This window comes from Ceratotherium simum, chromosome 2 (assembly GCF_057802395.1).
Source record: "Ceratotherium simum simum isolate JZ-2026a chromosome 2, ASM5780239v1, whole genome shotgun sequence".
Classification (NCBI taxonomy): Eukaryota; Metazoa; Chordata; class Mammalia; order Perissodactyla; family Rhinocerotidae; genus Ceratotherium; species Ceratotherium simum.
This window is the reverse complement of record NC_141901.1, coordinates 4,824,403-4,848,127: the sequence shown is the minus strand read 5'-3', so window position 1 is coordinate 4,848,127 and position 23,725 is coordinate 4,824,403. Positions and strand designations below refer to the sequence as shown.

At 43.3% G+C, this 23,725-nt stretch overlaps 2 protein-coding genes across 11 annotated transcripts in view; one reads left to right on the top strand and one right to left on the bottom strand.

Annotated features, from left to right (window-relative positions):
• Positions 1-10,661, top strand: part of GPR161 (G protein-coupled receptor 161) — a 56,796-nt gene extending 46,135 nt beyond the window's left edge. For 3 of the 4 annotated variants that reach the window (XM_087437622.1, XM_004425074.3, XM_087437639.1), the window contains exons 5-6: positions 1,486-1,605; positions 3,854-10,661. In XM_087437622.1, the coding sequence (XP_087293748.1) occupies positions 1,486-1,605; positions 3,854-4,119 (386 nt within the window). In that variant the 3' untranslated portion in view covers positions 4,120-10,661. The remainder of the gene's footprint in view (positions 1-1,485; positions 1,606-3,853) is intronic. The other variant, XR_015553829.1, reaches the window with a different exon arrangement.
• A 1,014-nt stretch (positions 10,662-11,675) lies between these two features.
• Positions 11,676-23,725, bottom strand: part of DCAF6 (DDB1 and CUL4 associated factor 6) — a 136,116-nt gene continuing 124,066 nt past the window's right edge. For all 7 annotated transcript variants that reach the window (XM_087437618.1, XM_087437586.1, XM_087437581.1 and 4 more), the window contains 5 exons: positions 23,096-23,234; positions 21,293-21,449; positions 20,612-20,700; positions 18,595-18,700; positions 11,676-12,138 (listed from right to left, as the gene is read on the bottom strand). In XM_087437618.1, coding sequence (XP_087293744.1) covers positions 12,074-12,138; positions 18,595-18,700; positions 20,612-20,700; positions 21,293-21,449; positions 23,096-23,234 — 556 coding nt within the window. In that variant the 3' untranslated portion in view covers positions 11,676-12,073. The remainder of the gene's footprint in view (positions 12,139-18,594; positions 18,701-20,611; positions 20,701-21,292; positions 21,450-23,095; positions 23,235-23,725) is intronic.

Genomic DNA, 23,725 nt, shown 5'->3' with positions numbered 1-23,725 from the left:
CCCCCAGCCTATTTCCTTTCTCAGACAACCAACAGGGATCCAGAGGCAGTGTGACATTCCTTCATTCAACAGATATTTATCTGCCAAGCCCCTGCATTAGCCATCACTGTCTTAGTTTCTGGAGAGTGAGTGGTGAACTGCCCCCGTGGGGCTTTCAGTCCAGTGGAGAAGACACACATCCATCCCATGCACTTTAAAGGGGGAATTGTATGGGATGTGGATTATACCTCAATAACTCCGCTATTAAAAAAAGATGATAACTGTGGTGAGAGCTATGGCAGGGGAAGCCGGAGTGCCAGGGGGACATGGAACGGGGGTGGGAGTGCTCTGGAGAGCAGCGTCAGGAAAGCTTCTCTGAGGAAGTGATGTTGAAACCTGAAGAGGAAGTAGGAGGTGGCCAGGCATAAGGAGCAAGGGGACAGTGAGGGGACAGCATTGTCAGCAGGAGGAAGAGCGTGGGCTTTGGGGTCACGCAGGCCAGAGCGTGAGTTTCAGCCCCGTCCTTTCTTAGCCGTGTCCTTATTAGTGGTGGCTTCCACTGACTTAGCACCTGCTCTGTGCCAGCCGCCGTGTCACATCTCTACACATCTTGACTCAGTGGTCACAACCACTCGGTGAGGTAGATTGAATTACAGTCCCCGTCTCACAGACGTGGGGAGACGCCGGGGATCGGTAACCTGCCCGTGACCCTCGGCCTGTCCGACTCTCGAGCCCGTGTGCCAGACCACCAGTCCTAACGCCGGCCGAGGAACGCCCCTGCTGGAGTGGAGGTCGACGTAACGCCTCTGCAGGTGGTTCTGAAACAACCTGAGGAGCTCCGGGCTCCCCCTTCTCCTAATTTCCTGAGCACTAAGGCCTTGTAGGGTGCAAAGCTGGAGCCTAAGACAGACCCAGGCTGGTCCCAACATCCGTCTCCTCCCTGCCCCGGCCCCGTCTCCCTCCCCCTGCCTGCTCTGCCCAGCTCTCTCCAGTAGGACCTCCTAACTCTCAGCCTTGATCTCTCCACTGTTTTAGGGGTATTTTTTCAATCCTTTTTTGATCCCCAAAGAACTTTACATTTTCAAATTTTAAATGTCTATTTAGCACAATGTGTTTTAACTACAATGATGGAAATTCACATTGTAAGAAGAAGCGCTTGGAACACAGAGCTCCTTCTAATAGGCCCTCCCCCCGGCCTCCACAGCGGGTCTGGCAGACTTAACACTTCTGAGTGTGCTAGTTGTGGCACATAGCGCCCCGCTCTGGATCACGTTGCTGTATTTTGTGGGTCTGAAGCAGGCCCATGGCTGGCTGCAGACTCCCTGAAGTGGGAGGATGGGCAGAGTGTTTCTCGGGCACATGCTGCAGGGCAGTGAGCGGCACCTGGTTGTGGGTCTGGATAAATGGAGGAGAGGGATGTGAAGGGTGTTGAGAGAGGGGAGAAGGAGTCAGCGACGAGGACCTCGTATTGCTGGTTATCTGTGCACAGTCTGCCCTTGGCTTTAGGAACAGACGTGATGCTGCTCGAGGACTACACTTCTGATGACAACCCTCCCTCCCACTGCACCTGCCCCCCCAAGAGGAGGAGCTCCGTGACGTTTGAGGATGAAGTAGACCAGATCAGAGGTTGGCTTCTGTGACTGATTGCTTCAGGACAACGTTGGGGAAGGGAAAGCATCTGAGGAAAATTCCTTGGTCAGCCCTGCCCCCAACCCCAACATCCCAGGGCTGCCACCTTCGCCCACCCCCATGAGTCCTCCCTGCCTGCCGGTCCCACCTGAGTCCTCAGGCTTCCCAGCTCTCGGAGCCAGCAGCGTCTAAGGCTGGGCAAGCAGTGGCTGTTGAAGCCTACACCCCCCCGCCCCCCGCCCCCACGTAGGTCCTGGTCACACACGTCTAAGGCTGGGCAAGCAGTGGCTGTTGTAGTCTACACACCCAGCCACCCAGCCACCCAGGTCCTGGTCACACACGTCTAAGGCTGGGCAAGCAGTGGCTGTTGAAGCCTACACCCCCCCGCCCCCCACCCCCACGTAGGTCCTGGTCACACACGTCTAAGGCTGGGCAAGCAGTGGCTGTTGTAGTCTACACACCCAGCCACCCAGCCACCCAGGTCCTGGTCACACACGTCTAAGGCTGGGCAAGCAGTGGCTGCGGAAGTACACACACGCACGCATGCACGCATCCTGGTTCCCACCTCCTCCCTCAGGAAGTTGCCTGACTGGATAAAACAGTTTGCGAGCCCTCCATAGCGCCTTTACGGATGCTGTGCGGTTATAAATCTGAACTTGTCCTCTCTGAGCCTCAGCCTCCTCGTGTGAAGATGGAAGAGGTGGCCCAGGGGTGCACCTACTTGACCAGGGGCAGAGGCTGCCATCTCCATTGTCTGTTGCCCCTAAAGCTGAGGAGGGCCCTTGAGTCGTGAGAGGAGTGAGTTCTGCCACAGGCCAGTCCCTGCCTTTTTCTCTTCCTCCTGCTCTGAATTCAGCTCCAGCTCCTTGTCCCTCCGGAACTCAGGGTCTAGCTTCCCATCAGACATGCTGTCTGGAAGAGTGACGAAGGGGCGTGCAGGCTGCCTGCAGATGTACGAGTCCCTTCCCCAGATCCCACCGTGTGAGGACCCCACCAGCAGGGCTGGGTGTGGGTGTGGTGGAGTCGTCCAGGGAACTTAAGATACAAGTTCTTTAGAAATGCTGAGGGTGAAAATAAATATGGGCCCTGTCAGAGTCTTAGGTTTGTACTTAATCCCATCTCTTCTACCATGCCCTGCCTGAGTCCAGAGGAATGGAGGGGGAGTCACAGAGGTCGCTCTACTGGCAAAGTGGACTCAAGAACGGGGCTCGGACAGCAGCCTCTTGGGCTTTATAGTGTATTACCCCTGTGTGAAAAAATGAGTGCATCCCTCCCCAGTCCGCCCAGCCCACATTGGGCCAACCTCACCCTATCCAGCCTATGCGGTGGGGGAGGCAGTTCCCAAGGCACCCTCTCTGAGGCAGGGACGAGAGTGAGGCGGCTGTCAGACCGCATCGCCCCCCCGCCCCAAGAGTGGGGTGGAGCAGGGAGAGGCCACCTGTCCCTCCACTCTTTTCCCTCTTTTGTGTGTCTGAAACAGCCCCAGTGGCTGGCTTCAAAGTCCCTGAAATGGGATGACAGATGTTCGTCACAGCGGGTGGAAGTTGCCTACTCTTCAGAAAATATGAGGAGTGGGGGATAAATTGTTTCCCCCAAAATGTCAGAAGGAAAACAGGCAGTGAGGTTAATAATAGTAAGGTGCTAGGTGTGATATTGAAGACCCATCTCCCTCCCTCTCTGTTCATTTTAGTTGTCAAGGGTCCTAATCCTGGGGGGTGTTCTTGAGCCCTTGATGTTACTTCCAACTCTGAGGTTCTCTATGACGTTGGGGAATCTCTGAGCAGCGATGGACAGAAGAGAGACAGCACTCAGGTTTCTGGAGGTTCATAGCCATAGACACTACACTGCTCCAGGCAGCTGGAAGACCAGACTGCTCTTTCAGAGATATAAAATTCTGAATATCATTAATAGAAAGTATTTATCAAGGCTTTTCTATGGGCCAGACCAAGGCTAAGTATCTTAGAAAGAATTATGTAGTTGTCATAGTAACCCCCTGATGTAAGAGGTATACTGTGATCTTCTCTTTACAGATGAGGGAGGTTAGATTAAACTTCTGAGATTTCCCTGGTAATAAGTAGGAGAGTCAAGGATTTTAGCCTGGGGAATCTGACTTGAAACCCACACCCTTAACCTCAGTTGGGCTCCGTTCCCTGGGGCGTGAAGCAACAGTGGGCTTATTTTATATTCCTGGGGTGGCCACTGGTCCTGGCCCCTCCACTAACCTTTCCTCTGCCTTCTCCCTCAGAAGCTGCCAAGAACCCTATTCTTCACGTGAAGGCCGACGTGCACAAGTCCTTGGACAGTTACGCAGCCAGCTTGGCCAAAGCCATTGAGGCTGAAGCCAAAATCAACTTATTTGGGGAGGAGGCTTTGCCCGGGGTCTTGATGGCAGCACGGACCGTCCCAGGGGTCGGCTTTGGGGGCCGCCGAGGCAGCAGAACCCTCGTGAGTCAGAGGCTCCAGCTGCAGAGCATCAAAGAAGGGAACATTTTGGCTGCGGAACAGAGATGAGGGCCTCAGGGTGGACTGTCCTTCAGAGGGGTGCCCGTTACCGTCTCTGCCGGGGCCTTGGGAGCGTGGGGAAGGAGCAACATCTGGTACGCAGTCACCAGAAAAAACACTGAAAACCGTGTCTATAGTCCCTGACTTCAGAGTCTGTGGTGCGACCAGATGTGGCCTTCTTGTGGGTCCCAGTGATAGGACCAGAGGCATCTAAATCACACAGAAAAGCAGATGAAGGTGTGGCCATGACTTTGGGAGGCGGGGCACAGAAGGGGACTAGAGACTGTGGCTTGGAAGGAAACCGCTGTGTGGGTCATTTCCTCTTCTTCACAACCTTTGTCCTGGGAATCAGCCATGCACTGTCCAGAGGCCTCAGGAGTGAGCCCTTCCCAGCGCACTCTGGAGGATGGCACTTCTTCCTGACAAAACAAGAGCATCCCCCCGGCTTCTGTGTGGTAGACGCAGGCCGTGTAGGGCCATCGGTTCTACCGTCAATGGCCCCAGAGGAGCACCCAGGAGCAGAGCACCCCAGATCGAGTTCCCCTGTCTCAAGTTCTGGTTATGACCTCGCCTTTGTTGGAGTCACGTGCTGGTGCTGGTAGGGGCAGCTCACAGGCCACTGGGTGGAGGTGACAGGCCTGGGGCTACTGTTGCTGAGGACGAGGCCTACCCTGCCCACCTCCCTATTGACTGATTCTTTGATATTTAAAAGAAGGGAGAAACCACTATAAAAGACAGGAGGAAGGAGCAGATACCAGATATTTCATTGCCAGAATTTTTAAAAAACCCATTTGGTTAGGACACACCATGATTTTACCAAGCCCAAACAGGGCCGTGATGTGAAACAGGATGTAGAGACACTGTTATCCCTGGAGGGAATCCCCTTCACATAGGAAAACCTCATCGAATAGATTCTGTTTTGTGATCTTTGCTTGACCAGTTAGAATAGCTGGCCTCCTGTTCCACAGGCGATACTCCCGCTCCTCTTCTACGCATGTCGTTTGAGACTTCTGTCACCTGTCTAGGCCATCTGGAAAATGGGGTAAGGGAGTGGGGAGTTGGATTGAATGGTGTCCAAGATTATTTCCAAGTCTGATCTTCGATTTCCTCTGAATTTCTAAGTTGGAGATAGAAAAAAAAGGACTCAGGGACCAATGTTTGCTCAGCTTTTGAGTGGTTTCTAATGGGCGTATGAAGCATTGCAGGCCCAGATCTGTGGGCTGGTCCGGCTTGTCTGTTAGAGCACTTCCTGATGGAATGCCAACCACCGAGATGCGGAGATGGTGGAAGAGGGCACCTCCGCAGAGGTGGACCCAGGGATGTGATCTGTGGGTTAGCCCGCTCCCCTCTCCCTTCTGAGTTGGAACAGCAGGTGAAGTGTGGCTTCACCGGAGCAGTGGCTGTGGTGACTTGGAAGCTGTTGAATTGCCTGTGTCTGCCCTTCAGCCCTGGTGATGAGATGAGCGAAGTGCAGGACTTTCCCTGCCTTCAGAATTCCAGGTGGTCAGCAGAGGGTAGGTTCCAAGGAGATCCTGCTGTGTCTGTTACAAGGCAGCTACTCCAGAAAGTGAATTACCTTTGTGGTGTTTGCTTTGAGGTCTAGCTAGTCCTGGTGAGGCAGCGTCTTTTCGCTGTGTGGCAGAAACCAGTGGTTGGCTGGTCCCCTGGTCTGCAGTTTACAAAAGACTTTTCCTGAGGTGTGGGGGCCTGCTACCTTCATGGTGATCAACAACTATTCAGGGTCAGCTGGCTGCCAGGCACTGGTTTAGGTTCTGGGTGGGAGTGGGAAGGAGCAGACGGCTTTTCCAGAGGAGCAGAGGGCGGTTTCACCTATGGGTTCTGCTGATGAGATGTGCGGGTCAGAGAGACTCTGCTGTCACTACTGGGTGGCCTTCCTAAATCTGAGGGCATGTTTTCTGTGTGTATATATTTTTTCCTAGCACTTGTCTCGTTTCTAAAGGGACCATATTCCTGATCAACTAGTATGCACAGAGCTGGAGTAAGGCAGAGAGACCTTGACCTCGGGGCTGGAATGACCTGAGAAGGCTCCCCAGTGAGGCCTTGCTGCGTGCAGCACACTGGCTTGGACCCCAAGGGTTGGAGAGTGCTGCCCCTGGACCACACCAGGCTGGGCTCCAGGGAAAGTCCTGAGATCACTAGTCCCCACTGGCTGATCCCAGACAGGTGGGATATACTAAGATTTAATCTAAGCTTACCTAGAAATACTGCACTTCACAAAAGGCTTCACTGTGTTTCCCTTTTTCTACTGAGGTCCATTCATTTATTCATCTCCGAGACACCACACATCCACTGTGTGCAGAGCACCAAGCTGGGCTCTGTGAGCAGTAACATTACAGGGTTTCCCTCTAATTGAGGGAGAGACCTAGGGGATGCTGATGCTAATAAATAATAGCAAAGTCAAGTGATGATTATAGAACTGCAGGCTCCAGAGGGAGGTGAATATGCTCAGTTGGGCGAGTTAAGTGTACCTCAGGAAGTTGGTGACAATTGGAGCCAACCATGGGAGGATGTTTGGCAGCTAGAACCATATTTTGCATATTCAGGAATTCAAATTTGCCTTGTTTGAGCCTGAGTGAGAATGAGAGAGAAAGGAGAGCAAGAAGGAGGTGGGTGGGCAGAGGAAAAGGAGATAATCCCATACATTCTGAAGTTTCTGAGAGGCCACCAGTCCCAGGCCCACTCACTTTATACTGCTGTGTGGTGCAGCCTGAGGCCTTCCTCAGGGGACCACATGGACAGTGGCAGGTAGACATTTGGCCACTTGTTGGCTTCAATACCTCAGAGTCTTGTGCCTCCGGGTTTTGCAGGTTTAGGGCTGTTGCACATCTCTGCTTCTTTCCTCGAGATTCCCGCCTGACAGGGTCCCCGTGCTGTGCTCCAGGTAACCAGGCTTCGGGACTACTGCGCACACAGCTCCACACCCAGTCTCTTCCTTGGCCAGAGGTGCTAAGATTGGAGTTCAGGGCCCTGGACACCAGGGGGCAGCAGTGTGACCGTGATGCCACTGGCAGTTCCTGAGAGAGAAGAGCTGAGGGTAAACCTGAAGGCTTTTTTGCTTCTGGCAGAGACCTCCTGCTCTGAACTCCTTTGTCTCCACTGCAGTCCTCAGCCTTGAAAGGACCACCCAGCGAACTGCTTACACGTGTGACCCCACTCAGGGTCGCAGGTCCTGCCACTGCTCAGCTGTGTGATCCTACGTAAATCACCCCGTAGAAGCGAGGTGGAGGAATGTAAGACAAGGGCCCTGTGGTGCGGATGTTCTGATTCTCATTTAAGGAGCTGCTGTGTAGTCTCTCTGCAGAGAACTGAGCAACCAGAGACTCACTCAGTGTTTGCCATAGGCCAAGGCAGTCTGGAGGACAGGAGAGGGAGGAAGAATGCTTTGATACAATGAGAGATCTTACCAGCCTGTCCAGATTTACTATATGGGTATCTTTCCACCCTAACAGTATATCCCTGAGATCGTTGCAGATTAGAGACATGTCTCTGGATGGACCTCAGGACAGACAAGTGTCAAGCGTTGAGCCCCGGCTATCTCCTGTCTGGAAGAAACTGTGGGGGTGATGTGGCCACAAAAGGGTGAGGCAAGGAACTAGCATGTATTGAGTGCTTACTGTGTGCCTGACCTGTTAGGACATTTGAGTGCCTGTTGTGTGCTAGGCATTAGTTAGGTGCTTCCAAATGCTTTCTCCTTTCACAGCAGTGCAGATGTGATGGAGTGGGCCTGGTGCAGGCTTTGGTGTGCTAAGTTCTGGGTTCAGATCGCACGCTGCCACTTATTATAAGCTAGGCGTTCTTGGGCCAGTTACTCAATCTTTCTGCATCACAGTTTTCTCATCTATGAAATGAGATTTTGTAGTCTAATTCTATGTGGGGCCACAGAATCCAGGGGAGCCTCCCCCATAGGTGATGATGTGGGTTAAAACATCCAGCACAGCACCTGGGGTGGAGCTGATGCTAAGCCACTGCTGTTTCTTCTCAGTAACTCTGTGGAAGAGTGTATCACTCTTGTTTTACAGGGATCTCCATGACGAGAAGTAAGAATCTTGAAAAGATAACTGTTATCCTAGATAGCAGGTATTGGAGGTTGTTGCCATGGGAATTGTCATGTTTGCTGTACAGCACAAAGGATCTTTTTTTTGGGAAAGAAGGGATGAGGTGAGGAAAGGGACAGAGAAGATGGAGGAAAGGCTAAGGAGCATCTGGAATTCAAGAGGTCTGAGGGAGCAAAAATAAGCTTTTCTACTAATGGCTGTCAAAGATGATGGAACCCCGGGGCCTGGTGTAGAGCCCCAATTCAGCCTTGACCTCTCTTACAGCCTAGAAGGGACGCTCTCCCTGAGATGTGCCCTGGGTGCTAAGGACAGCTCTGTCCTGCAGTGACAGTGTCTGCTTGCCTCTGGCTCTTGGATTCACATAATCTCTGATCCTTTGAGCCCCTGAGGGAAGAGGCAGTGCAGGGACAAGAGTCCATGCTACTCCCCGAAGTGGACACAGAACCCCAGGAGAATCCTGTGGGAGAGAGAAGGGAATCAGTTCTCTCCCTGAAGCAAAGGAAAGTGGCTGTGAGCACAGTTGTATATGACTGTAAGAGGGGGCAGAGCCAGACTGGGCTTCTGGGTTGGGGAGAAGGGACACACAGAATCCAGGGAGGCCTAGGGAAGTGAAGGGAGTTGTCCAAGGTCTCAAAGTGCATTAAGCCAGAGTCAGGGCCAAACGTCAGGTCTTGGCCATGTGACTGAGAGAAGGCAGGAGCCAGCTTCGGAGCTTGAGGACAAGGGCTAGTTAAAAGTCATCATTATTCGAGACTAGGCCAGCTGGGCTTTATCAGGTAGGTAGAAAGAACTGTTGTAAACCAAGGAGCTTGGGAGATTGGAATATCCGCTTGCCAGACCTAAAAACTCCTGCAGGCCCAAGGAAAGTTATTGGCTTCACTGGAAAGAATTTAAAGCACAAACTCAAATCTGCATAAGATAACCAAGAGCACAATTTTGTTCGTTATTTTCAGAGCATACACATACACATGTGTTCATTTCTATCAGACAGCGTTTTTCCTGAGCAGTATTAATAGGAATTAGAAGCCACTTCTGTTTTTCCTTTTGACTCCACCATTTTGAAATATCACAAATCATGGGCGAGTCAGCCCTCCCAGAGGAAAAGGCAGTCCTAGAGAGGACCAGAGGCCTGGGCAGGCAGGGCCACACTGCGTGTGCAGTGGAAAGAGCCTGTTTGCCTGGAAGTAGGTCTGTCAATCAGCGATGTGGACATGCTTAAATGACAGAGTCCTGTGCTGATAATGGACCCTTGGATGCAAAAGTGGTTAAAAAAACCAACCTTCAAAACAAAACAAAAACAAGCTAATCCTGAAATATATTTCACTTGAAGTTTTTGGAAGATTGTTTTAAAGATAAGAAAAATGTTGTTTAGGATTATTATAAATCAGTATTTATAACTAAGTGTATTTAGAATAGTTTTGTCTTTCTGATTAAATACCTGTTTTGGTATGTGTATAGCTGTAGAAATTGTGAATTTGTACTCTGACTTGTGAACTGTGGACTTTCTTGGGGTCTCCCCCTTTACCCCCGTTTTTCGCACCCACATGCCTATCTCCAGCCTCCCTTCCCATGGGCTAAAAAGAGGAAGGAGACTGAGCAGGAAGGGGCCAATTGTTGCCAAACTGGGGGGTGGGGATGTCCATACCACAGTCACCTGGGTACATCCATCCATGCATTTTTCATAAATTCCCCCAAGACAATTAGATTCATGAAGTATTGTTAAATGACTTCTCAGCATGACCAAGAAATACAGATCAAACACTCTTAACCCAAATTTTTTAAAGGAGGTTTAATGAACAGCAGTGCTCTATCTCTATATGTCCATCCCATAACCAAAGTCAAAGGGTGGGTGGCAGATTATCACTGAGACTCAGAACAACTTCAAGGCACAAAACCCACCGCCTTTATCTGACCCCTCACCTGCCACAACTGAAGTCATATTCCTTTTTCTGGGTGGGTAGGTGAGCTCTAGGGTCCCGTCGTTAACTTACTAGGGTCCCTTCCCCGACAGACACTGACTCATGGAAGCGGCCAGCACTTGTCCACTTGGCCTCTGTGGAATGTGTTGTCTCTTTGCGGTCTCCTTGACTGCTTGTCTGGCCTGCCCTGCTCCTTTACAACATGTAACACCAAAATTCTGCAAAATCGCTAAAAGTAGGGGATTTAATTCCTTTGACAAATACTTTTTTTTTTAAGTAACAGTTTTAGAGTAGTTTATGTTTCCAGCAAAACTGAGCAGAAAGTTCTGAAGTCCCATAGCTCCTCTGCCCCCTCCCTATCAACATCCTGCAACAGAGTAGACAAATACCATTTTGATTTTCTTCTATTGTTTTTTCCTGCCAAAGAGTTACTCTTTGACCCCACAGAGTCCTCCAGTAGCTTCTGCTCTGTCAGTTTGCCAACAGCTCTCTACAGCATATTCTTGCTACTGTGTTATTACAGTGGAAGAAATAATATATTACATGCTTACAGTCATCTTTTCGGTTATTCTGTAAAGCCCTTCAACTTACTTCCATGGTTTCATGTGGTCTCAACATAGCCCCTGGGACATAGGTGATGCAAATATGATTACCTCCATTTTAGAGCAGAGGAAACAGAAGCCCAGAGAAGTCAGATGGCTTGAGCAGGTCACATAACTAACTGGGAACCAGAAACTAAGACCCTTGCCCTTTTCGGAAATCATACAGTTGCCATATTTGGCTAAAGCTCTGATTCCTCTTCCCTTTGACCATTTATCACATTTCCTAATGTGGATGTATATGTGCCCTGTCCAACTGAAGTTCCTGAACCAACAGTAGAGTGATTTTTCCTCTTTTCTTTGAACAGCCAACCTGTCTTCTCTCAGCAGCAGGTGTCCCTGGGCTCACAGCCATCTTGTGGGGAAGAGGATCCCTAGTCTCTACATGGGAGACGGATGCTTTGCTTGGCTACACCTGTCATGGGCCAGCCAGAGAGAGTAGCAGGACAGTTTAAGAGAGGGGTGGGGGTAGGACTGAGGGGCTAGGTCTGTAGCAGTTTCAGGTCATAACCTGTAAGATATAGGCCTGGGTGTCGATGGCTTAAGCTGAGTGGAGGGAGACACTAGAGTTAAGGAGGAGCAGAAATTAGAAGACGGACGGTCAACAACTTTCAGTTGAAATCTAGAAGTTGGAGACAGGAAGACCAGAAGCCAGGGCCTTGCAGAACCAGCTGGTGCTAATATATCTGTGAGCTATGATGCTCTGTGGTTTTTGCCTGAAGCCTAACTCCTGTACATGTGTAATGAGGTACCACTAATCATGAGACATTATGATTGGAGAAGAAGATAAAGTACTTTGGAAGGAGAAATGAAACAAAGCTCTTCTATGTGATTCTATCACACAGAAGTCAAAACAGAAAAGGTTATTCAATCTAGAAAAGAATACAGAAAGACAGTCCTATGTTACAGAAAAGACTGGAAAATGTGGGTCAAGGTAGCAAGGCATTAAATAAAAAGTCAAATTCAGGATATCTTAAAACAACCAACTTCTTTAATTAGAAAGCAACAAACATGCAAATGGCAAGTGTAGAAATTTATTTGAACCAACATTTTCACTATAATGAAAATTACTCTTCAACATTGATCTAAGCTCCCACATCTGAAGGTTAGGGAAATATTGCACTTTGCATTTTCTAGCACTCCTCATACATGGCAAAAAGTTTTTAAAACATTTTGCTAGTTTTGTTTTACACACTCCCCCAAATTCATGCACACAATCATTCCAAACCAATGTTAGGTTATCCCAAAAAAAGGGAAAGACTCCAAAAACCATAACCTTAAAATTGCACTAAAGCTCTGTAAAGAAAAAAATATAATAAATGTCTTATACAAATTTCAGAACATCTAAGTGCTTGCCAATAAGAGTTGATTATTCCTCATCCTCATTTTCATTTTCCTGTCCAGAGCCTTCTGATCTGTCACCCTCCAATCGGTCTGGAAAACAGAGACATAAGACTCACAAAAAGAAATATTTTCAGTATTACAGTTAAAATCATTTTCAATGCCTTTTATTTAAAACTGGTTAAAATGTAAATAATAATTCAACACATCATCATGTAAAAATCAGTTCACTGCTGTATGTAAATGAGTTACTTTTTGCCTCTTGAGGCAAATAAAAAGAGCAGAGGAAACAGCACTACTAACTTGGAATATGCATGTAATTCTAAACAAAAATTAAAAAGAAAAACCTTAAAGCTCTCGATGTATTATGGTCTACTGCAGTGGTTTTCAAACTGTGTTCTTTGGAGTCTAGGAGTCTAAGGAGATGTATCAGGTGTCACCAAGGGGAGTGAGAGGACGGCTGAGTGAGAGGGAATCTGGGGACCATTCTTGAGGGTCTGTGTATTTGTTTGTAAAAAGATTTTTAAAATTAAATATCTGCTATGTTCCAGGCGTTGTGCTAAGAACTGAGGATACACTGGTGACCAAAATAGGCACAGTCTCTGCCCTCAAGAGTTTATCTAGGGCCGGCCCTGTGGCTTGGTGGTTAAGTGCGCACGCTGCGATGCTGGTGGCCCGGGTTCGGATCCCGGGTGCGCATCGAGGCACCACTTCTCCGTTCATCCTGAGGCCGAGTCCCGCATACAGCAACTAGAAGGATGTGCAGCTACGACATACAACTATCCACTGGGGCTTTGGGGGGAAAAAAATAAAATAAATAAAATCTTTAAAAAAAAAAAAAAAGAGTTTATCTAGATTAAATACTCAAGTGAATATGTAATTACAAACTGGTGAGTGAGCACAGCATTTTCTCTCAAGCTTTCATGATTTACACTCGCTGTTCCTCTGTCTGGGACACTTTTGCCCAATTCTTCAGCTATAAAGGTTCTGCTTACTCATCTCAATACAACTATTATCCCCTTTGGGAAACTTTTCTTGGACTTTTTCAAACATCCAACCTGCAGAATTAAGAAGTCCTTCCTCCACATTCCAGAGTATCTTGTATGAGCCTTATCATGATGACCCTAACTGCAGTAAGAGCTTGTTTGCATGTCTTCTTGCAGACTAGACTGTGAGCTGCTGGGAGGGTAGGAGTTCTTTCTTTTTATCTTACATCCTCAGGGCCTAGTACAGGATGTTCAATGAAGATGTGTTGAATAAATGAATGCAAGTTCTACTAAGACAAGATACATGACATTAGGGTATATAAAGAAGGCAAGAGTATAAAATGACTACTACCACTAGAATGGAACCCTTTCTGCCACAGACGCATTTCCCCAAGGTAACATGAAAAATATTAAGATTAGACATAGGGGGAACAGTTTAATTCCACTGTCAACAGCAAGAGAAGACTGAATGCTGAGGTTTTACTTATTATCTACACAGGCTTAAATACTCCCACTGGATCCCAAGTCAGCAACACCAAGAACAGCATACAGAAGGGACTATATGTTTAATTGTCCAAGTGAATTAGACTAAATCCCCTGTATGCTGACTCCATTCAATGTCAAACTAATGAGATAATATATGTGTCTATGACTTATTACTTGAATTATACAAATTTTAGCTATTATTTGTATCTAATACACATTTGTAAAATAAATGAACAAAATAAAATTTTGATCTTCAGATCACTGAGGAATCTAAACATGGTGGAGGAATTTCTGACCAATAAAAGGCTACCTAAGGGACATTAGGCTAGAAGAGATTATACCAGTATTTTTATTGTGTGATATACTTTCATGACAGAACAAAACATGAAGTTGCTATCCTGCTAAAGCAGATGATCATGCATGGGAATCCTGGATTCAACAAACCTATTCTGTCATGTTAGTGGAGCATGAGGAAGCAGTATCAGCCTATTGCAAAATGTGTAGGGTTCTTAGCCAAATTCTTTTTGGTTGTCACATTATGAATGAAGATGGGGAAATAAAGGGTTAGGAAGAAATGTCACAGCCTTTAAATCAGAGAGTTTACAGTAGATGTTAGAATTCTGCAGAGTCCAAAGCAAGCCATAAGGAGACAAGTGAGGGCCCAGAGTGTCTGAGATAGGTCACAGAACAATTGACAGTGGCTTCTGGAATGAGGAAGAGGGCAGAATAGTTCTTTTCTCAAATCCAACTCATTCAACTGCTGCAGAGTCATCTCTTTCAGAATTTAAACACAATTTCTAAGAATAAATTAAATGAATCTTTTGTTCATGAAGTGCTACTGAGGTAGTAAAATTGCAAAGCAGTTCAACATTTTCACAAATCTCTAGTTGCCAATTATGGACCAAGGAGATCTGAGGAACACTGTGTTCTTTTAAATGAAAAATGGAAATAAGAATCGCTTCTATATCCACTGTTTTCAAAAGCAGACAATGCCAAATTGCTTTTGTAAATAAGGTTTACACTTGTGGAAAGGTACCTTTTATTCTGTTAGAAATATTTCTTCAGGAAATTATTTTTGGTTGGGGAAGATAGGACATGAAGAGATACTAAGTTTGCTGAGGGGGGCAAGGAGATAAGAAAAAAATTCCCCAAAGGAAACCTATATTCCACAAAAGTACTGGTTTCCAGGCTACCCTTCACAAAAGAATAGATGCAAGACTCATCGTTAGCTAGAATTTGACGCTAGTTCATTCACCCATTCATTCAGCAAACATTTATTGAGCAACTATTATGGGCTAGGCACTGTCCTAGGAGCTACATATCCAGCTGTGAATAAGACAAACTAGGTCTCTGTTCTTAATGAGCTCATTTTCTAGAGGAGGAAAACAGACAACAAATGTGTTTTTCTTCTTTAATCTGAAACAAATAAGAAACGAAAAGTTAGAATAAGTACTTGAGGAAAATAAGGCAATGAACAGAGAGTGGCTGAGTGAGTGGGAGGGTGTGAGAACGCACATGAAGCGACCTCACGCTGGGTGACTAGGCAAGACTTTTCTAAGGAGGTAACATTAGAGCCAAGACCTAACTGTATGTTCAATTATATGGGACGTTCAGGGACAAAGTCCTTTAGGCAGAGGAAACAGCAAGTGAAGGTCCAAAAGTGCTAACAAGCTTGATACATTTGAGGAAGAGAAAAGAGGCCAGTATAGCTAAAATGTAGGGAGCAAGGGGAAAACCAGAATGAGTCAGAGGCAGAGGCCAGCAAAGTTCAGGTCCTGTAGGACTCCGTAGGCCAGGATAGGAAGTCTAGGTTTTATTTTAAGAGCAATGGGGAGTCCCTGAGAGTTTTAAGCAGGGTGACATAATTTATGTTTTTAAAAAGGAGTCAGCAAACTATGGCCTATGAGCAAATCCAGCTCAGAGCCTAATTTTGTAAATAAAGTTTTATTAGAACAGAGCCATGCCCATTCATCTAGGTACCATCTATGGCTGCTTTTGCACTACAGTGTTAGAGCTGAGTAGTTGCCATGAAAACCATGTGGCCCACAAAGCCTAAAATATTTACCATTTTATTATGGTAAATAATAAATATTTACCATATTTACCATGAATACGGGTTATATTCTGGAGTCAAGTTACCATAACTTGCTGGTGGAGTGAATTTGTGAATGACTTGGTAAGTGACTGTGAGCTCACTATGATGTTAGGCTCTACAGACCCATCATGGGGAACACCATGGCTATCTAGATTTCCATGTGCCAAGGTCCACAGGTATCAAGGGAAGAACATCAAGAGATGCTTCGGGGTTTTATAAGTCATGTTAACACCTCTGGACTCTACCCTAAGAACACGGGGAGGCACAGAAGAATTTTAAGCAGGGAAGTAACTTGATCAGATTCTAAGATATTCTAGAAGAGTTTATTTATTTATTTATTTATTTTAATTTATTGTGAGGAAGATCACCCCTGAGCTAACATCCATGCTAATCCTCCTCTTTTTGCTGGGGGAGACCGGCTCTGAGCTAACATCTATTGCCAATCCTCCTCCTTTTTTTTTTTTCCCCGAAGCCCCAATAGATAGTTGTATGTCATAGTTGCACATCCTTCTAGTTGCTGTATGTGGGACACAGCCCCAGCATGGCCGGAGATGCGGTGCATCGGTGCGCGCCCGGGATCCGAACCCCGGGCCTCTAGTAGCGGATAGCGCGCACTTAACCGCTAAGCCACAGGGCCGGCCCTCTAGAAGAGTTTAGAATGGTCCATATACACAATTACTGTCTCTCCAAAGCCTATCAGAGCTTCTAGGGATCTCAGAACTGCCTTTCATTTCAAGAAGTGGCCTAGACTATAAGTCTTTAGTGCAGTATTCATGGGAATAATTTTGGTTGCTTTTTAAAAATGCAGAAGCTCAAACCGTATTCAGATAAAATGAATCAGAATCTTTGGGGCATAGGATCCAGGTATTTGTAGTTTTAAAAAGCCCTACAGGGGATGTGAAGTGCACCCTTCATTAAAAATCACAGCTCTACAGGAAGGAGCTGTCTCAGATCTACTGCCTGGACTTACCAGGAGGCCCTGTGGAGTAATGGATGGGCCAGCCTGTGCTTATTTGAGCAGGCCTCCTCGCATATGCATGCATTATTGTGCCGCAGGGAAGGAGGAGAAAGGCGTGGTTCACCGACTCATCAAATAAGTGGATATCTCAAGGATAAAAGCAGCTTAAATATAAACTCTTGGGTACCTTCTTCTATCTACTCTTTTACATAACAGAAGCGAGAAGGTGAGTTAAGTTGACTAAACCAACTAGAAATTGTCTCTTTTTGACTGCTGGCAAAAAGAAATGGAACAAAGAAATCTTTATATTATAAAACATCTTATCTAATCCTAAAACCAAAGAAGGATGGTAACTGCCACATTAGCACCTGGTTAAAATAAATTCTTGCACAAATGAAAAGAGAATTCGTTTTCTATAAGGAAACTCGGGAAGAGCCATTCACCAGATAAACTCTTTATAAGAACAAGCAAATTTTAGGAATCATAGTCAGCAAATGTTTTTCTTGTTCTATAAAATGCTGCCTCCTCAAATCTGAAATCCAAATGGATGAATTTTAAGGGTTACTCACTGTTACTGAAGAAAATGTATCAAAAGATATTAACTGATTAATTTAATAACATGGGAAACCAAAGAAGTATTGCAAAAATATTTTGTTGGACTACTAACATTTTTTGTTTACATTCCAGGTTTATTTTTTGTTTTGACCATTTGAAATTTTCACTCTTTCCCACCAATAGTTACTATTTACAATGTGAGGATTACTTTCCCTCCAGCTCTTTTAATTACAGATACGTGGAGCTTCTTTCCGTTCTTCAGATGTGCTACACTCTCTCTCCTCCAGGACTGTGAAGAACACGATATGCTCTTTACTTTGCTCAGAATACTTCTCTCCATTCCCCACTCTCTCTGAGGAAGTGATATTTAATCCACCTCTTATTTAGACCTGAAGAATAAGTACAAGTTATCCTAACAAAGAGTGAGGATGCGGGAGCAGCATGATTATAAAGATCCTGAAGTAGGAGAGTTGGATGTACACCAAAATTCAAAGAGGGTGAAAGTAGATGGAGTGGATAGAAAACAGAATGCTGTACATGAGCTAGAAAAGCAGTGTGAGATCAGATCACCCAGAACATTGCACGTTATATTCATAACTTGAATGTATTCCTGCAAGTGAAATTTCTAGGTCAAAGGGGGGTAAGGGCTGGAAGCTCATTACAAATTCAGGCTTTACCATTTATCAGCTGTGTGACCTGGGGTAAGTTATTACAAAAAAACCTACTTGGTAAAGGATTGAAGCTAAATGAGGATAAAAAACTAGTCAAATTGTAAAATGACTAGTATAATGCCTGATCCATTATAGGTACTCTATAAATGGTGGTAGTTGTTATTAATTGATAAGTAATATCCAACATATGAAGAAATTTAATTCATGATATCAGTGAACAGTGATAAACACTCTTTTGTTTGATAAACATATTTTATTTATAATGGATACTGGATCTTTTCAATTGTTATGAACACAGATTATTCAATTCCTTCTTGATTATGAGTTGTAATATAAGCATTTGTCTATCTGTGGCACTGAACCTCAGAGTTTATCATCTAAAACAAAAAAATATTGAAGAAAACATGCCGAGGTATTTGTTTCAACCTTCTCAGGACGTTACATTTATTTTTGTCTGGGCTATGACCAATTCTGACCAAATCTACCATTAAAGAGGATTTACTATAACATGTAGAGTTTACGGTATGATCCTCCACTCTGACAGGAAAAGCACAGTTGATAAAAGTTTTCAAGTGTCACTGTCTTCTCATTTTGACACTTTTTAATAAATTAGGTTCATGAGGAAGTAAGTTACTGTGCTAATAAGATCAAGAGTTCACAGAACTCCTAGTTCAGAAGTTAAGCTGCCTTCATTTTATGATTTAAGGAAGTTATATAAATCTCTTTAAAGCAGATCTTAAATAACAACATGCTTTTCTAATATAATAATGATTTTAATAGTACACTAACAGTTCTTACCAGCTCGGATATGATTCAGTGAAGCCAACATCCTCAACATGAAAGAGGCTGGAACTGTAATGGTGTTTCTAGTCTCTTCCAGCATAAGTTCATTTCGAGTTATAACCTATGAGGCAAGTTAAACAACTATATCAAACGCCATAGGGTAACTGTACCTTTTCCTTGAAGATTAGGAGAACAGTAAAAAATTAGAAAGTCCTAGGAGGAATTACTTCATTCTTTATAAGTATGCTATCTATATTTCCACCTTAAGGCTACTCAATGCCAAATAATTACTTTTAACTTGCATTTGAGCGAGTAAGATCAGAGAACACTACTCTTTCAAATGGCAGAAAGACAAAAGGTCAAATTTTGAGGCTACTTAAAACATTCAAGAATGAATTTATTTTTACTTGTACTTTGTTTCCCAGAGTAGTGTACTTTGTGTCCACTCATCATTTTCCCCCATAGCAGAACTGATACTTTTAGTGACACAGTAGTTAGTGTTAAATTATTATCCTTCGGTCACTTGGTTCCCTCAAGAAAACGTTACCTTGATTGAGGCAAAGTCATCTTGAAAAATAAACTTTTGGACAAGAGTTACCAACGAACTGTGTCTTAAGTACCAAGAATAGGACTAAATAAATATCCATAAGTACCTAGGGATCTAATGTATAATCATGGGCAAAAGAAAAAAGGAAGAGGAAAAGCAAAGAGCATGGCAAAGGAAAAAAAAGGAAGAGAGGAAAACATGAGAGGAAGAGAAAGATGCTAACCTGATCAACAGTTCCCCAATGATGTCACAACACATTTTCAACTCATTAGGGTGTCCGACAGGGCCCTTACAATCCTGCCCCAACCTAGCTGTTTAGTCCAATAGAGCTACTTTTTTATACGCACTCTAGGTCTCAGCACACTGATGGTTTACCTTATAATAACTTGGAAGATGCTGATCCTTCTATCTCAAATGTTCCTTTGCTCCTTTGCCTGATGAACTCAGTCCAATTCTTATTTCCTCTGTAAAGACTTCCCCGTCCCATTTACTCCATTTACAAGCACAGCTGTTCCTTTCTATGGGCTTCCAAAACACTATGTGTACATCTCTGACTGGCAATGACCACACTATATTCTAGCTGTCTGTTTATATGTCTGTCTTTCCCACTAGTCTATAAGCCCTGAGGGCAGGGTTTATCTTTTTCAACTCAGCACTGTGCCTGACATACACCAAGTGTTTTATAAATGTCTATTAAATAAGTGAACTTATAGGTGGGAATTGCACTGTGAATGTCAACCTTGGTCTAGAGTACTGGTTTTCCAACTTACTAACATTTTTAGCAATGGGTCCTTCTTTATTTCAGAGGGAAGAGTGTCAGCCAGAGCTGCACTCAGCTACCCAGAGAAGCTCACTAATTAGTTAGTAGCTGATTAGTGCAATGGACTCTTATGTTCATAAGAAATCTTATATGGAAACCCACAAGTAAAAACCCTGGTTGAACGTGGGGAGGAAAGGCCCAGAGTTAAGCTTTCCTGTCATCCACCTTCCCTCTCCCAATCCTGAAAAAACCTAGACCTTCACAGAACCCAGTTTGAAAACTATTGATTTAACAAGAAGCTGAGGAAATCTTAAAATATAATAATAAAAGAAGAGACTCTCCAATCATTTGTTCTGCTATCTATTTGGCTATGATTATGGAAGACAGCTACAGTAAAACTACTTTCTTAAAAGGACAGAGTTTTTTTTAATGATTCTTCATTGCAATAAGCACAAATAGGCAACCTATTTTTCTTAAACTACAAAACACTTTATCTGGTATTACTAATAATCAATATTCTAATTAGCAAAATGCTATTTCAATTTTTACCTCTCTAGCATTATAGGTGTTTTTATCTTAATTTTTCTTTTTCTTAAAATTTGACCTCCTTAACTGCATTAACTTGTTTTATGTTACCAACTAATGAGCTACTTTGATTCTTCTTAAGAAAGCATTTCAGGAACACAGTGAAATATGGTCTATAATAAGTATAATAAAAATCTTACTTCATCAGCAAGTTTTCGGTTAAAAATCCTTGACTCTTCTAGTGGTGACCAGATCTTTATGTCATAATCTATGCCAGATGAGGCTAGAACTAGAAATAAAATGTAGATATTAATATAAACCTTAGAAACATGCTATTTATTCAAGATGCATATGTACCGCAAAACTGAGCTGGAAAGGAAATTGTACTGATACATTTAATTGTTAACTGAGAATATTATTTTGAAGATTTCCTAAAAGTTACCGTAGAACATAATTTTAAGACCATCTTGAAATCACTCAAATTTCTTTCTTATTCATTGCTCTTTTATGAGTTTCAAACTGAAGGCAACAGCAAGCCAATGTGCCTTTGTTCTGTAAGTAAATTCAGACGTGAATACTAAAAAGGCTTGGAGGTTCAATTTAGATAAGCAGTGAAAAGTTCACTTGGCCGAACCTCTTACAGCTAATAAAAGTTAGAAGAAATATTAGGAGTAAACTCTTTAATCTATCTCCCCATACTTTCTGCCAAAAGCAGGTTATAAGTGTTTTTTTGTTTTAAACCAAAGTAGAGCTATAATTGACTCTAGTGGCTGCCTACTCAGATAATGTGGATTATTCTTATATTAAGAACTAGAAAAAAATTAGAGCTTATGAATCACACTCATGATTTCTAGCCCTTGCCTTATAAAATGTCATCTTACTTGGGTCAAACGGATGTGGCTGCAGGCAGTTTACCACATGATTATCAGCTTCCAGAAGCATTAAATGCTCAGCAGTGTGACGATCCCAGATGAAGATATGGCCACAGTCAGAACCACTCATTACAAAGTTAGCACCCCAGAAATTGGCTTCTTTTATCTAAGGATTTTAAAAAATGAAATTATAAGAAAATTCAAATCAAAGTTATTAAAACAAAGATTTATTTTATTCTCAAGTTAAAAAAAAATAATTCGTTTAGAAAATAAAATAAAAAATTGAAGAGTCTTTGTGTTAAAATCTTAGTATCTTAAAATCTTTATAGAGATTTATGAGCAGGCATAATACGGCAGTAAGTTATGAAAAGTCCCCCTGAGGACAGGGATTTTGCTTTGTTCAATACTATATTTATAGGGCCTGACACAGTACTTGGCACACAGTAGGTGCTGAATTAATAAATGCTAAATGAATGATTGAGATGTCTGGGTTTTGGACAGTATAATGAAAATTGTTATATATACGTTGTTGAACTTTCCAAAAATGGTTCCATTTTAGTTTTAAAAGATAATAAAAACAATTCACAGAAAAAAACGAATTGTTCCCTTTTGTATTTTGCTTTATGACAAAAGAAAGTACCATCTTTTTATTAGCTATTTGAAGCTCTCACAATTGAGAAGGAAAGACATAAACATATTTACTTTTATGAAGCAATGAGACAAAGGAATATGATATATTGGAATGGTTATGATGACATTTTTCAATGGCTGTGTACAAATGAACCGTCAAAAATCTCTGTACTTGATATGAGGATTTTTTCAATCATTTTATCTACAGCTGCTACTTTGCTATTTTTGGCAAAGCAAAAGACGGGAGCCAGTTTGTTGTTACCTGCAGCTATTGTTATATTTACTTCTCTTCTCTTTTATTTTCATTCGTACCCCCAATTATTTTCATCCAAAAGTTGAATCAGCAAAATGAAGAAATGTAAACTGATTACTTCTATTAATAATAAGTATTCTTTTTAGAATGATTAAATCGTTACTACCAATGATTTCTATACAGAGAGCTAATTATTTCCCCACCCCCAAAGTAGGTTGTGGCCTAGACTCTGAAGAAAGCAGACTAAAACCGATTCTGTAGATACTTTTTGACAACTCAATGAATATATGAGAACAACACTCTCTAGATATGAATGGTTCAGAGTAGCAGTTATAACATACTAATCATCTCGCAAGACTCTCTTAGTAAATAATTAATATTGCATTGGGTGTCCAGACTTGTGGATTGTAAAAACTTGAGAAGATCTTAAAGATCATCTGGTCTATTCCTCTGATTTCATAGATGAGGAAATTAAAGTCTAGAGAGACAAAGTGGACTAAAACAAATCTTCACTTGTCAATCTTAAAAGGGTTACAATTAACCCTTTTTGCAATGAACCTGGATTTCATATATCTAAATCTTTCTCTTCAAAACCCACAAAGGGTGCTAGTATGAGCTAAAAAACCTACTAGGAAGGTAGACGGCAAGTGTGAGAGAGCAAAAAAGAAGCAATGGTTACTTGTACAAGCTAAGTTTTTTAAAATTCTACAATATTTCCTCAGTAGGGTAGAGTGTTCTTGTAAAAAATAATGGTCTTTCATAACATATTATAGGACTAAAAGAACCATGTTAGGATAAAGACATACTGTGAAGGTGCAATAATGTTATTTTAGAACCACACTAACAATATATGAAGATAATTATTATGGAAAAAACGTTCATATTCTGAAACTGCAAGATCTCCAAAGAATGCCATGAGCATTTGGTACCATTGTCCTGGAGTTTCGATGGCCCTTATAAACCATCTTTACTAGTGGCCTTCTAATATTCAAAGTATCCAATTCTTCCATTTCTTTCCTTTCCTTTCTCCGCCTGAAGAACTCCTGAATGCGGGCAACAGCAGAGCGTCTATGAATTATGTATTAAAAGAGAAAACAAAAATAAATAAAAAACATTCACAGGCCACTACAGAATGAGAATAACTAACATTAAAATACAGTAAGTCTAGAAAATATTTAAACTAAACATTATCTCAATAAGGCATCCCCGACCAAAAGCATAAAAAGGCAGACACAACAGTGAGACTACATCAGACTAGTTGAGTTACTAAAACGAAATGTTTTAGTTAAGAGCTCACTTAGAAATTTGGTACTGGTTGAGAGAGTAAAGGAAATAGCATGCGGCACGCTGGTTTTTAAAGGGCTATCTTATAAAAACATAATACACACAAAATTCATGTGCAATTTACTACAAATAAAACAAATCCTAGTCAATGTTATTTCTCCTTCTCTCCATATTAGGAAATGTAAAGTCATAAAGAGAAACCAAAAGAAACTAAGGGTAACATATAATAGCAGTGGATAAACTGATGTTTTGAGATTTTATTTAAAGAACTTCCC